Below are 14,401 nucleotides of genomic sequence, written 5' to 3'. Positions count from 1 at the left end.
GCTAGTGCTGGGTTAATGGTTGGCCTTGATGATTTTAGAGTCTTTTCCAACCTAAATGATTCTGTGATTGTATGATACTTGCCCTTGAATGGTTTTAATAACTCCCCTGATGCCCTGCAGAGGCCCCAGCTAGTTATGATGCCCGATGCTCCAGTTGCACCCCTTGCTCACCAGTACCAGCTTCCCATGAATGAATGGCTGGTCCTTTGCCCAAATTTATGATTTCTGAGAAACCAACATGAGGCTATGGGCTGGAGGAAGAACACCAAATGGTAGAACAGTCCCTGCGCAGCAGTGATGATGGAGAAATCAGGAAAAGCTCCCAGAGCCCGGCAGTGGGTTGGTGGCAAGAAGATTAATGTCTTTACTTGGCGTCCTGGAGGCACTTCCAGGATGCTCTTTCTGTAGGTGCTTTGATCTGTTACATGTCATTTTGCAGCAATGGGCACTTGTTTCCTCATGTGCAGGTCAGCAACTGAGTGGCACCCGTCACGTCTGCTCTGAAGGACACCTAGGCAAGCTCTGATGTTTGGGAGGTGCAGCTCACAGCACAGATCTTGCTTGGGCTGAGATTTAGGGCTGGGATTGCATCTGGCTTTTCAAATAGGAGAGGTGGGATCACACGTGGAAGGTCTGTCCAGATCTCAACCCTGAGAATCTGGCAAGTGCCATGAAATGTCTCCTTGGGAGGTTTCTTGAAGGCACCAAACCTTTGCTTTGTGTTTTCCCCTTGTATGTCCTGGCTGTGCCCGCAAGATGGTGCTTCAGGACTCCACCATGTAGGCAAGGACCTGTTCTCCATCACCTTCTCTCCACTGTTTGGTACAGGATGCCCAAGTGCAAGGCTCTGAGCTCCAACCCCTCATCCAGATGTAGGTGTCTTCTGACATTTGAGACTCATGGGCTATCAGAGGCAGAGGTGACATGGGATCCACAGGGCCCTTTGGAACCAGGTGGGAAACTCTGGGAGCATCTCAAACGGCTCTGCATGGTGAGATGAAGGTATTTGGTACCCCAGCAAGGCTAAGAGCAGCCTGAGTCTCATCACTACAAGCCCCAAATCCAGCCAGAGGATTCTGAGTTCCTGCCAGGGAGGAGAAGTGGGGCCAGCACCTGCAAAAGCAGCTCTGCGGTGGGAAGGAAAGGCCAAGCTTGAATTACTGGGTGCTCATGCCCTGTAGCTTGTAGCAGGCAGGACATGGAGATACATCTCCTGCCTGTCCCCTTGTAGGGTCTGACAGCCCTGATGACTTCCCCTGGACAAAGGTGACGGTCCTGGTCCAGGCATCTGCTGGGTGCCAGGCTTCAGGCAAGACCCAGCCGTGTGGCTAAACAAGAATCTAAATATATCCCATCAAATGAGCCCATACACTCAGCCCTGCTCTGGGGGAGGAAAGCGTGTTTGACTGCCCCCCAGGACAGCGCTCCCGACCAACCGACCAACCATGAGCCTGGCTCCTTCTTCCACCCCTCCCCTTCACACTCAAATTAACCCCTGCCTCATTAATTTGGCTGATGCCATTATAGCGCTGTCTAAAGTGATACGGGGCAGGAAATTGTGCTGACAGAGCCTCACTGAGCGCAGCTGTGAGGCAGACACCCTGCAGGTCCCGTGCCTTGCTGCACTGACCAGACAGCCCTGCAGAGCCCTGCGCATGTGGACATGCAACAATCCTGCTGCAGAGCAGGGGCTTGCTTGGAGAACAGCTACATGACCTGGCATTGTTTTGGCTCACAGTTACCCAAGACAGAGGAAGGACTGAGGACAGGTTCCACCTGACATGTTAGGTCGATGCAAGGATTCCCATCTGCATGATAACGGGGACCTAATGTCTCTACTGGGGATAAGAAGGTTTGTGAGGGCCACCAGCCCGTGCTCCACAGGTCTCCAGTCCCATGGCTGGGAAAGATATCTGAACTGAGACTGAAAAAATGCAGGAAAGGGCTACTGGGTTGATGGTCATCAAAAAATCCTTGGGGAGGGGTCCATGGCCAAAGGGCTGGATCTTCAAACATGGCAGGGATGGAGAAAAAGAGCCAGAGAGGGAGAAGAAGAGGGAAGTTAAACATTAGCTATTCTAAATCACAGTGCTGAAAACACTGGAAAAGAGATTAAAACTTGATCAGTTTAGTGAGGGGATTGTCTGAGGTGGACCTCTGTGATGGGCGAAAAGCTGGATGCAGGAAGAAGATCCAGCCTAAGCCATCATTATCTCTCCCCCTCATCAGCAAGGGGAGAAAAATGAGTCCGTGAAACCTTGCTGGAGCATTGACCGTGTTCATGGGGATCCAGGCCACGGAGCAGGATGATCTGAGATGCAGGTGGTTATGGGTGGGATGGGTTTCTGACATGCGGCATCAAACTCTACAACTGGAGGGGAGTTACAAAGCAGGTATGTTTGCTGTGGTGCCGGGTGCGAGGGAGGTCGCTCCTCCTAACTTGCACACCTAATTTTACTCATAACATGTATTTTTACAGTGAAGTTAGTTAGTTCCACCCGAAGTCTACACCTACTAACTAATTATTTGTTAGTTGCTTTCTCGCTTCACTTTAAAGGTACGGTTCATTTTAAATTCACTACGCATGCTCCCGGAACGCGGGGGATCCACCATGAGTAGGAGGTTGGGATCTCCCACTACCATGATCATTTTACTCTGGTATCCTTGAGTCATATCGCTTCAGCAGTTTGTTTTCTTTTAGCAGTTAGCGGGTCCTTGCCAGAAGGCTCCTTATTTACATTCTTGTTGGGCTCACCTACATCTGTGCTGGCTGTCCCTTCCTGAGGTGCCGAGGGGGCCGAGCCCCAGACCTTCTCCCGCAGACAGTGAGGCTCCTGCTCCCATGTGGATGGTTCCCGTTACCTGTGCAGCTCCTGCCTGCAGCAGAGTTTTGTGTTTCTCGCTGTATTTTCTTGCATCATTTCTGCTCCAGGTGCCTGGAGTCAAGAATTTTTAGGATGTGCATCCTTGACACTAGCAGCATCATGTTTTGCCTGAGCCTCTTTGGAAGGCCTCCTCCAAACAGTCTTCTCCTGATAATGTTGGTGCCACCAGCTCTGCCCCCATCATTGTCTTCTTCCCCTGGTGCCCCATTTTCCCCCTCACCACCAGGCTGGCTAGTTCCCAGGGAGAGCTGTGCTCTCCTGGATCTGCTCCCCATTTCTCTGCTACCCCCCTCAAAGCTTCTGGGTGGGTTTTAAAGCTGTTTGGAGGAAAGCATTTTGTTCATCCTTTGCCCAAATTGGGTGCCCCTTTCTATAGTGTCATGGTTCCTGCATCCCTTCACACCCATGTCGATGCACGTGCTGTTGTGGGGCTACAGCACAGAGCCCTAGGGCAGAACAACATATTTCATTATTCTGTTTATTCAAACACAATATACCTGACAGAACCAGTCTTTTATTTGCTGCAGGTTTACCCAGCTCCTACGTGTCTGTTGATGGTCAGGCTCAAGACTCCTGTTGCCATCATCTGTACTAGATGTATGATGTTACCTTCTTCTTGAGCCTGTGGCTTCTCGTCCCTTCTTGGGTGTAACAAGCTCTTCTGCTCTCCCCAGGTCCTTTCTCACCTGGATTTGGGGGTTGCCACTTCATGTCCCACCAGTTTGTATGACCATGGTGGACTCTACTACCTCAACACTGATTTCATGTCCTGTTTTGCATGGTCCCTTTTGATATGGCCCCTTCACTGTTACACCTGGGCACGATGGGAACCCCTAAGCATGGCTGCTGTGTTCACAGGGAGGTCTGAATCCCCTCCTGGGATTTGTCTTAATGTTGACACCAAATCCCACACCTGTGGAACCACCAACTTCTTGGTTGGACACCCATCTTCCAAAGCTTCCCAGGGTCAGAGGGGGCCTCCTTATCTCAGATCGGAGAGGATCAGGTCAAAGAGGACCTCTTTGGCCCAGGAGGAATGGACACATGGCCTGTCTGGGATACTGGTCCTAAATTTTGTTGCCATCACCTCTCTTTCAGACTGAGCAAAGACAGGAGAGGAACTGGTGCCACTTGCTCCTTAGGGCTGGAGAAGAAATCCCCTGGCTCTTCTCCTGGCCCTGAGGACCTGACGTTTTGCTGTTGCCTGCTCCATGGATAGACTGATGGGTCATCTGCCCTCAGCGCAGACCTCAACACATGTCCAGCTACCCCCATGCTTCCTCGCCAGCTCCTCGTCTCCCAGCACATGGCTGAAATTTGGCTCCAGCTCCCTGCTCCAGGTTTGGGGTGGGAAAGCATCACTGCTGCATGCCCCCAGGGGTGCACAGGGTGAGCCCAGGGTGCCTGGCTGGGTGCAAGGGGCCAGTAGTGCTGGAGGGCCAAAGGAGTGCAAATCTGATGCAATCCCACCAGGCTGGGGGTGTTTGAGGCATGGGGGTGAAACAGACCCGTTCCCTGATGCACAAGCTGCCTTCAACCCTCGTTTACCCCCAGTCCCTTTCCCCATCCCAGTGTAAGTGGCACTGGGATGCCTCCCCTCTAAAAAAAACCCCAAACAACCAACAAACCACACACAAGACACTGCAGAGGTAATGAGAAAACCAAAGAAATGCCAAGGCAGTTTATTTACAACCATTGTATACAAAAAAAGGACAGCTCATGCCACAGCTAGAACAGCCCACTCCGTCTCCTTTGCCTGCTGCCCTCTCCCGTGTTCCCCTCCCTGGGCTGGTCCCCCCCAGGGCTCTGGGGTGCGGGTGAGCATCTCGTGGCACAGGTAAAGAGACATGGTTGCCTCCAGATCTGAATCAGAGCTTGGAAAGCCCTATCTGGCCACAGCGGAGACCAAGCCCTCTGTTAGCATCAGGGTTGGAGGCTGGTGAGGTGCCAAGGCATCACGGCACTGGGACCACTGTCTGCTGGCAACTGGGAGAGGAGGGGACGTACCACCCCACCCCCTGGCAGAAAGCAGACTCTCCTTCTCCCACCCTGAAGGATCTCACTGCAAGCTCTGCATTTCGCTTGCCCTCCCTGGAGGCACAGTTCACCCAGGAGATAGCACAGCAGCTCCCACAAAGCACCTCCTGGGCTGGTCACCAGCTGTTGGTGGGGTCCCAAACTGGTCTTCCCCTGCCCTGGTGTCAACAGGAGGTACCATCACCATCCCCAGGGGCTCCCTATGGCCATTGTCTTCTCCTGCTCTCCAGAGAGGCATCTCCATCCCACCTCTGGCTCTCCAGCCTCAGTTTCCCCAGCTCTTCTTTCCCTCTTGTTTTTCCCTGTCCCTTCCATCACAGTTTCCACAGCCCTGCCCCATTTTCCTCTCCTGCTTTTGCTCTCCATGGGGGTGATTCTCCCTTTTCAAATAACCATTTGAGCTGCCACCTCTAAAAGCCGATGGCTTTTCGGCTGCTCTATGGCAGAAAAGCCGATTTCATCCAAGAGTTCCCACAAAGATAATTCTCAGGAGATTCTAACAAAAAAAAAGAAAAAAGAAAAAAGAAAACCACACCAAAAAAGATCTTTGGGAAGTCACGGGGCTTTTCGATTTCACTCTTGAAAAAGATCATCAGCATCTCCTACAGCCGGATTAAGCATTTGGAGCAAGTGAGCCTCTCTCTGACCACCTCCAACGGGGGGATCTCTTCTCCCCCTTCCCCAAAATGGTTCTGTAAGGTCTATGGGGAAATAACACCCGCTCTGGGCAAGAAGCCCTGAGTCCAGGTGGGAAAAAGGGAGGGAGGGACACCAAGAGGTGCCGCTGCCCATCGGTGGGGTGGGATGGAGGAGAAGAAAGAAGTCAGAGGGATGCCCGCCTGCCCGCCCTGCCTGCCCAGCACCAAATTAAAGTCACACACAATGCACATTTCCCCTCACTTCCCTCCCCACCCACTCTGTCCCCCCCAGCTTTTCCCCGGGGGGTCGCCTTCTCCACTTTGCCAGCCCTCGGCTGTCTCCTCCAGACCTGGTTGACGGGTGGCATGCGAGACCCACCAAGGAGGTGGGCATCCTGAAGCTGGCACCCTCCCGCCCACCCTCCCTCCTTTCTCCTCCCTCCCCACCCTCCCCAAAATGAATAGGATGGCTTCACTGGTCAACTCTTTACATTCACGAACAAAGAAAGCAGAGGAACGTCCACCCTTCCACCATCCGACCTTGCGCTGCGGCAGCCTCTGCCACCTCCCCGGAGCTGTCAGTCCAACCATCGCCTCTTTACCTGGAGGCTTCTTCCTTGAGCTCCTTGTTTTTCCTCACTTCTTCTGCGTGTTTGTCCTGTGGGAGGGGGGTAGGAGGGAAGGAGGGGGGGGACACGCGTTAGCTGGATGGACTTCGGGGTCCCCACGGGCAGGCCAGCGGCTTCAGAGGGGTTCGAAGGCACGAGGGCGTTTGCGAGGTTCATCCCCCGAGGGACACCACCGGTGGGTCAACAGCATCCTCTCCTCCCCTGGGGTGTTTTAAGGATTGTGGAGGCTCTCAGGGACAGATTGTCCTTGCCCTCTAGCTAGGAGGTAGACGTCAACCAGACGGGATGGACCGGGAGCCCCAAGGAGATGGGGTTAGCTCGGATTGTCCTTCATTATCTTGTGCTCTCTGCCTCTGACCCAAGGCTAGCTGAGGCGTTTGGAGAAGGGCACTGGGCGAGCTCCTTGCAGAAGGCATGTTTTGGAGGGAGCTGGAGGTGGTGAGGGTGGGACCTTCCATGCTGAGGTTGGGAACAGACCTGCTTCGGGGAGAGAGAAGAGGTCTGCACAGGCTGGCAAGGTGGAAGCATCTCCTGGCACGGCAGCATGGACCCCTCCAGCTCTGCCGGGGAGCTGATGGCTCCACAGCCTCTGGGGAAGGGACATGGGGAAGATCTGCCACCCAGGAGGTGGAAAGATTACAAGTGGTGGGTCAAGGTCATCACAGTGGGACATGGGGAAAGCAAAGGCTTTGCATGTCTCTGAACAAGAGATGGGTCCCAGCTCTCCACCCGCCGGCCACTTGTGAGCCTACAGACATGCCAGGCTCGGTGGGTCCCTGAGCAGGAATCCCCACCCCGGGTGGGATGTTGCGTTTGGATATTGCTGCATAGTGGGAAGGAAGAAGGGGCCCCCCACTTTGGTGGTGTCCCCAGGGGGTAACGTCACCCCAAAAGCCACGCAAGGTACCCACATGTCCTGTGACACCCTCCTGGACCGGTGCCCCAGCATGTCCCCCCTCCCTCCTCACCGGGCTCTCACCTTCTCCTGCAAGCGCTCCAGCATGGCCGCTAAATGGGCCTCACGGTTCTCCTTGTTGGACTCCATCTTCTGCGCCAGCTTCTCTTTGGCCATTTTGATGAAGTTGTTGTTCTCCTCGATGGCCTTCTGGATGACCTCCCGCTCGTGCTCCCGCTTCTCTGCCAGATGCTTCAGCAGCTCAGCCTCTTGGTACTGCCCAGGCAAAGCGGACATGATAGCCGTGAGGACCATGGGTCCTTTCCCCCGCTGGCCAAAACCACCCTCTCCAAACTCAGCGACATCCCCAAAAGTGAAAGTACCCTGCTGGGTGAGCACCCCAAGTGCGAGGTTGCGTGTCCCCATGCTGCACTGCCGTGCATGAGCCACCAGACCTACCTTCCTCCTCTCCTCTGCTGCCTCCAGCTTCTTCTGGATCTCCTCCAGAGATGGGTCACGCCGCCGGGGCAGGGAGGCGTTGAACTCGGGGATGCCATCAAACGATGGGGGCTTCAGGATGACCTCAAAGGACTGCCCCGAGGTACGCTTGTTGAGCTCGATGACTTCCATGTCAGAGATGACGCACCAAGTGAGGTCTACCGTGTCTGCTGGGAGAGGGCCACAGGCTGACCACTGGCACGGGGGCATCCCACCCCTTCAGGCAAACCATCCTGGGGTCCCACACTTGCAGCCTCCCCAACGGGCCACCACCTTCCCTGACCTCCATGTATGTCACCCAAATCCCTGTGCTGTGAATGCACCCCTGCGGTTCAACCCAAATATCGTGGGTTGGGGTAGGGACTCCAAGACACCCATCCAGGGGGCTGAGCTGGGAATATCTGGGTGAGCTGAGGGGCTGGGCATCCCTCCAAGGGAGAGGTAAGCAAACAGGGAAGAGTTCAGCCCTGCTTTGGGGACTGGGAATGGGACCATGAAACCCCTTTCCAACTGCGGATCCCCTTGCACCTAGCCAGGAGGAGCCCCCCAAGGCTGGGCATCCCCCTCCATCATGGCTGCTGCCTCTGGACCCACTGACATGAACCAGCCTGACTCACCCGGCACCGTCTGCCTAAAAATACCGAGCCCACGCCTGGTGCTTTGTGGAGTCCTGGCGGAGGGGGGCTGGGCTATGGGGCTGCCCAAACCCCCTGACCCCAACCTGGCTCCCTGCTTCCAGCAAACTGTGGAGCCACCTCTCTTAGTTTGAGGGTGACCGCGGTCATGCCAAGGTGGGGGTCTGAAGCCTCCCACAGCCCCCCCCCATTCATGCACCCCTCCACCATGGGTGGGCAGCAGGCTCCTACCTTCATACGTGTACGCTGGCTTGTTCAGGGGATCCGAGAGGAAACAGGAGCAAAAAAGGGAGACGAGAGGCAGCTCCTTCATCTTCTCTTTGTAAGCTGGGAAGAGGCAGTGGGATCGGGGTCAGAGATGGGGGGGGTCTTGCCAGGCTCCGCGGCAGTGGCTGCCATGTGCCAGGGAAGGGCTGGGATGGCGACAGTGGCTGGCACCAAAGTTTGCACAGATATTGCAAGCAGGGTGATCTGGGTGGGGGGAGCAAGACATGCAAAGGGGAAACTGAGGCACGCAGAGGTGGGGTGCTTTACTGGTGGCCACACAGGTGATGTCAGTCCTGCTGTGTTAATACTCATGAGCCCTTGGCTGTCACCACTGGGATGCCGGGAGCATGCTTGGGGCACAGCCATCCCTGTGGTGGCTTGGAGGGGGTGCCGCTCAAACTAGGGGTGCTGCAGCATGGGGTAGATGCTGGGGCTGGGTACGTGAAGCCAGGCAAGCCGTGCTGTCCCCTGTTCCCACACGTGGCCCCACGACGGTGCCATACCAGCCAGAGTCATGGCGTAGAGGTTCCTGGGCGTCTACAGCAAGAGTGTTCCTGGGGCCTGGGGGAGGAAAGAACCAGGATCAGAGCTGGGTGTCCCAGGGCTGGGGACATCGCCTGGCCCTGCCTGGCCCCTGTGAGACAGCTGCCCACACATGGCCTCACACGCATGCAGGGGATGCTGTGGTAGACACATGCTGGGGGCATGAGGTGGGCACACAGTGGTGTGATGGGCATACACTGGTGTGGCATGAGGGACACACTGGTGCAGTGAGAGGGACACACTGGTGCGATGGGCACAGATGTGTGATGTGGTGCGTACATGCTGTTGGGCACAGTGATGGGGTGGGCACAGACTGGTGTGGTGTGATGGGCACACTGGTGTGAGGGGCACACAGGTGTGGTGTTATGTGATGGGTACATGCTGTTGAGACGAGTATAGACTGGTGTGATGAGGACACCCTAGGAGGTGAGAGGGGTAGACACGTGTTGTGATATGATGGGTACGTGCTGTTGGGATGGGTGTAACACTGGTATGATGCGATGTGATGGGCACACACTGGTGTGATCAGCACACGCTGGTGAGGTGCGATGGGCACACGCTGGAACAGTGGCAGCAGCTGATGGGGTGGGCCTGGCACACACAGCCCTTCCCCCACCACTCCAGACTGCCCAACATCTGTGCAAGCCACATGTGTGCACACATGTGCCAGGAGTGGCATGCACACACACTCCCCCCCAGACGTGTGACCCCTTTGCACAGCCTCTGCTGTGACACAAGCCCACCCCTGTGGGCACCCGCACTTGTGTCTACAGAGCCCCAGTCCTCAGCTCACGCCTTGCCAGACCCCACACAGAGGGCTGACACACTGGGACCCTGTCCCGCATCCCCCTGCAATCCTCTCTGGAGTCTCCATAGCTGTGGGTCAGTTGTGGGGGCATCCCTGGGACCCCCCACTCATCCCCAGGGTGCAGAGCCCCAGAGCGAGCACAGGATCAGGCACTGGGTGGCAACACCCAGAGACTCATTAATACTCACATAAGCTGGGGCTATCCCCCTTTCGCAGGGCTTCTGGGGGACACAAATGGGGTGTTGATGGCATCAGAGGGGCTTCCCAGTGGAAATACCTTTCCCAGCTGTGCCAAAGCCACGGCTGATTTTGGTTTTTGGAATTATTTATGGCTTTTGTTTCTCAGAAGGAAAAAAAAACCCAACCCTTCTTTAAAATAGGGACTTTTAAATCCTGGCAGCCCCCCAGGAAAGGGGCAATGCTCACTGTGGGCATCTCGGGACTGTCAGGGCACTGCCAGCTCCCACAGCCACAACACACTCCAACCCAGCTTGACCCAGGGGCTCCTGAAAAATCCCAGCCCCTCATCCCCCATCCTGCTGGGATCTGACACAAGGGATCATGCAAAAAACCTGCCCATAGCTGCCAGGGCTTGCCCAGGGTGTGGAACAAGGTCAAAATGTGGGGACACCCTGCTGGAGACACCTTCCCTGGAGATGCTCCCCTCTTTTAGGTGACGCCCAGAGCCAGGGCTGGGGGGGGGGTGGGGGTTACCTAGGTGTGTATCCCCACTAGGGGCTTTCCTCCTCGGCTGGCTGAAGGGTTTTGCCCTAGGTGGCTCACGCCAAGCACAGTGCCAAGGCAGGGTGGGGATGCTCTGATGGCTCATGTGCCAACATGAGGCTGTGCCTGGAGCTCTGACAGCTTGGCTGGAAGCTGCCTGCATGCAAGCAGGCAGCCAAAAGCATTTGCTTTCCTTGTGCCTCCCTGCTCCTAGCATGACCACCCCAAATCCTCATTTTCCCTAGGCTTGTGGGGGGACCTGGATGCATTTCATGTTACAGAAAGCCTTCTCCCAGACCCTGCATGGTGTTCATGCCCTGGCTGGAGCATAAAATGCAGAGCTCACCCATCAGACCCAAAACAGGGAGGAGGATGGAGTCCATCCCCAAGGATGGGGGGGAGGTGGGTTGCCAGCCCCATACCTCCTTGCTGCATGAAGATGCTGTTCAAGGTGTTTGGAGGCTCCTCCAAGAGGGAAACCCCTCCCTGCTGAGCTCCTTTCTCTCTCTGCTTCCCAGCCCCGGTGCCCCCCAGCCCGCACATTCAGCCCAAAGCAAGTGGAGTGTGTGTGTGTGGGATGGACTGTTGCTGCTGTCACACCCAGGCTGAAACCTCGCTCAAACCCCCAGTGTGGGGAGGCTGTGGGAATGATCCCACTCCCAGCGAGGCACACGTGGCAGGGAGGGGCCCGATCCAAGCCCAAAGGGCTGCAACCGGCTTTCACACCCTGATCTCCACTGTAGATCCGGTGAGATGAGGGAGACCCTAGGGTGGATCTCCGCATCTCCCATCCCCTTCCTTGGAAGAAGCACCCAGCAATAGAGGGAGGAGATGGAGGAATGGAGGGGGCTCCCCACACCCTCCCTTGAAGCTTGCATGGATTCTTCCCCCCCTCTCCGGGGGGGAAGGCAGGATGGCAGCCGCCTTCCTTCCCCCCCCCTCTCTTTTCCCCCATCCCTGGAATAAATATTTCAGCTCCTGCTGAGAGCAGGTCACCTCCACCAGCATCCTGCCACCATCAATAATTCAGCCTCGTCCTGCCCTCCGGGGGGGCTCCGCGTCCCTGCGCCCACATTTAGAAGGGGGGGCTTCGGGCGAGGCAACGCACCCCTCTCGGGCTCTGGAGAATGCTGAGGGTGCGGGCCCGCCTGGGGATGCTGGGGCGAGGCGAGATGGAGGATGCTGAGCCCCATCCCTGCACCCCCGCACCCTGGGCGTGGGCTGCCCCACGGCCCCGCGTGGCAGGGCAGGATGAGGCCCCCCGCGGTGCGGAGCGAGGGAGGTAGAAGGAGGCGTGGGGAGGCTCTCCCAGGCGGGAGGGGAGCAACCCCCCTGGCTAATTCCTGCTGCCCAGGCGCATGGAAAACGCCCCGTCGCGGGGGATCCGTGCCTGCTCGGGTCGGGGTCGGGGGCCACCGCGCCGAAAGGAGCGGGGGCGGCCGGGGAGAGAGGAGAGCAGGGGGACAAAGAGCTGCGTCGCCGCAGGGCGACCCTCCTGGGAAAATCCTCAACCCCTCCCCAAAAACTTTCTCCAAAAAACACCCCCTCCCACATCACGCCCCCCCTCGCCGCCCACGACACTCACCCTCCGCCGGCTCCTGCGCTGCCGCCGCGCGCTCTCCGCGCTCATTTAACGCGGGCGCGGGGTCTGCGCGGAGCATCCCCGGGGGCCCAGCGCCCCATGACATCACCTCCGCGGCCCGCGATTGGCCCAGCCCCAGCGCCGCCGCTGATTGGCCGGGGCCGGTACGAACCGGGGACCAGCCCGGTGACGTCACGCCCAGCAGCTATTTTCGGGCTGGGCCTGGGAAAAAAAAAAAAAAAAAAAAAAAGAAAGGTGTGTGGGGGTGTTAAAAGAAAATCAACGTTAAAGGGGGAAAAATGATGAAAGCAAAGGGAGGGAGGAGGTGAATTGGGGGGGGACAAGGAGCTCGATTTGGGCTGAAAAAGGGTTTTTAGAGGGTGGTGGGGGTGCTGGGTTGGAGGAGCGGAGGCTTTGGCTGGCTGCTAGAGCCCGGCAAAGCTGGAGGGTGACAGTGACACAAAAGGGGACTCGGGGGATTTGAGGGGGACTTGGTGGCATCTCCAGTGGGGTCAAACTGCCCCACTGCCCCTGCCCCCTGCCAGCATGGGCCATGGGGTGCCCTCTCCAAGCGGGGAAGCAATGGGGGGTCCTTGGCACCGGGATGTGGCACAAGCCCGTCGTGACCCGTTCCCAGCCCCAAAGGCACGTGAGGGTCCCTTGCGCTCCTCCTACAGCCTGGGCAACGGGTGCTGAGAGAGGCCGAGTCCCAGATCCCAAAACTATTTTTGTGGCTGCTGGGGCGAGTGGAGGTGGCCAGGGAGCACCAGCAGAGCTGGGACACTTCTGCAGAGCTGTGCCCTTCCTACAAACCAAGTCTCCTTCCCCCAGATCTGCTTCACCCTGGCCTATTTACCTGCGACGGCTGCGTCTGACAGGGATCGCAAGCCCAGAACCTCCGGGGAACCGTGTGGGTATATTTAGGCACCGGTCTCCTCTGTTATGCAATGAGCATCAGGGCAGCTGTGTGTAGGGGGGTGGTTCCCCTTGGAAAACACGTGTAAGGTGGCTTTGCAAAGCTCATGCCCTCAGGACATGGGGAAGGACAGGGTGACCCAGCTGGAAACAGGGGTGACATCCCACGTGTGACACCGCAGCTCAGCCATTCAGTGTCTAACACATCCCGCTGAAACTCAGCAGCATACTGCTGCTGCTCTCCCAACGGTTCCTGCCATGCCCAGGTGATGCGTGAGCTCTGTGCCGGAGCCTGGCTGCCTTGATGGGGCTCGGGCGCCCGCACAGGTGTGGGTGCCATGGGCAGGGTGCCCACAGGATGGATGTGTGAGGAGCTGCAGAAGGGATGGAGCGCAGCCCTGAGCCAGAGGGGCCAAGGGGAGGAAAGAGTCAAGATGCAGTGGCCAAGTGGGGGACAAACAGCCCTTGTTGGGGACTCACATGGCTGTGGGACAGTCCCTGCTGTGGCTGGCACCGGGCTGTGTGGTGGGGCGGTGCAGGGGGCTCTGCTCAAATGCCCTTTTGAGCTCCCTGTGGTCCAGGCTTGGGGCACAAAGCCCTCCCTGCCACCCCATATTGGTGGCCACAGTCCAGCTGCGCAGCTGGCTGCGGTTGCTGGAGCCAGGGGAGATGCAGGGGGCCCTGGGAGGGGTCACATCGGAGGTGCCTTCTTGTCCCCCAGCTCCACAGAATCAGCATTTTGCGGGGACAGAGCTTGGTTTCAGCTCCTGGAGCCCCTCTCTAAGGCTGTGGCTCTGGGGACACTTGGTGGCCACCACTAAGGGCTGTCACCCTCTGCCCTGCAAAGCTTTCCAGCTGTTTCCACACTGGGAACTGTTTTTCTCCAGCACCATAGGCTGCTCTCAACTACATGAGGCACTGAAAAAGGAGGCCAAGGAGATCTGGGTCTGCCCAGGGTGATGGGAACAGTGGGCTGCCATGAACCATCCTTTTCCCATACACTGTCCTCAACAAACCCTCCCCTGGGTCAGCCTGGCATGGGAGCATCTCCAGCATAGGGGATGACAGGAGGGGGCTGGAGGAGAGGTTGGCTGTGGAACCAGGCTGATTCTGGGGAAGAAAGAACCCCAGCAGCCACAGAAGGCCACAGGAGAAGCGCCGTGCAAAGGATTGGCTTCCTTCTGTGGCTACAGCCTGCTGGCTTAGGGAAACTTGCTTGGCATCCTACTGCCAGCATCCAAACCCTTCCTGGGCACGGGGTGAGGGGATAGGAGAGACAGGGCAAAAAACATTTTGCTGTGGCCACACAGCACATGGGACCCATCTGCAGCCTGTGCTCTTTCTCA

General features: G+C 57.2%; 1 protein-coding gene across 4 annotated transcripts; it reads right to left on the bottom strand.

The window, feature by feature from the left end:
* Positions 1 to 6,013: 6,013 nt before the first annotated feature.
* Positions 6,014 to 12,256, bottom strand: STMN4 (stathmin 4). Of its 4 annotated transcripts, none has more exons than XM_037393126.1 (6): positions 12,144 to 12,256; positions 8,988 to 9,045; positions 8,449 to 8,544; positions 7,544 to 7,752; positions 7,169 to 7,360; positions 6,014 to 6,218 (listed from the first exon to the last, which is right to left on the bottom strand). In XM_037393126.1, exons 2-6 carry the CDS (start codon positions 8,998 to 9,000, stop codon positions 6,159 to 6,161), a joined length of 570 nt encoding a protein of 189 aa, XP_037249023.1. In that variant the 5' UTR covers positions 9,001 to 9,045; positions 12,144 to 12,256; the 3' UTR covers positions 6,014 to 6,158. The 4 variants fall into 4 exon arrangements, with proteins under 4 accessions (XP_037249023.1, XP_037249024.1, XP_037249021.1 ...); XM_037393127.1 differs by having other exon boundaries at positions 7,544 to 7,749; XM_037393124.1 differs by lacking the exon at positions 6,014 to 6,218 and adding an exon at positions 6,227 to 6,666.
* Positions 12,257 to 14,401: the final 2,145 nt, after the last annotated feature.

Source organism: Falco rusticolus, chromosome 6 (assembly GCF_015220075.1).
Source record: "Falco rusticolus isolate bFalRus1 chromosome 6, bFalRus1.pri, whole genome shotgun sequence".
NCBI classification, from domain to species: Eukaryota; Metazoa; Chordata; class Aves; order Falconiformes; family Falconidae; genus Falco; species Falco rusticolus.
This window is presented reverse-complemented; position numbering and strand designations above follow the sequence as displayed.

What these genes read in the sequence shown, in the direction of transcription:
- STMN4 (XM_037393124.1), bottom strand. An exon ending in GCCAGCGTACACGTATGAAG is followed by an intron (nt 7,753 to 8,448) that starts GTAGGAGCCTGC and finishes GCCCTCTCCCAG; the next exon opens with CAGACACGGTAGACCTCACT. An exon ending in CAGCAGAGGAGAGGAGGAAG is followed by an intron (nt 7,361 to 7,543) that starts GTAGGTCTGGTG and finishes TTGCCTGGGCAG; the next exon opens with TACCAAGAGGCTGAGCTGCT.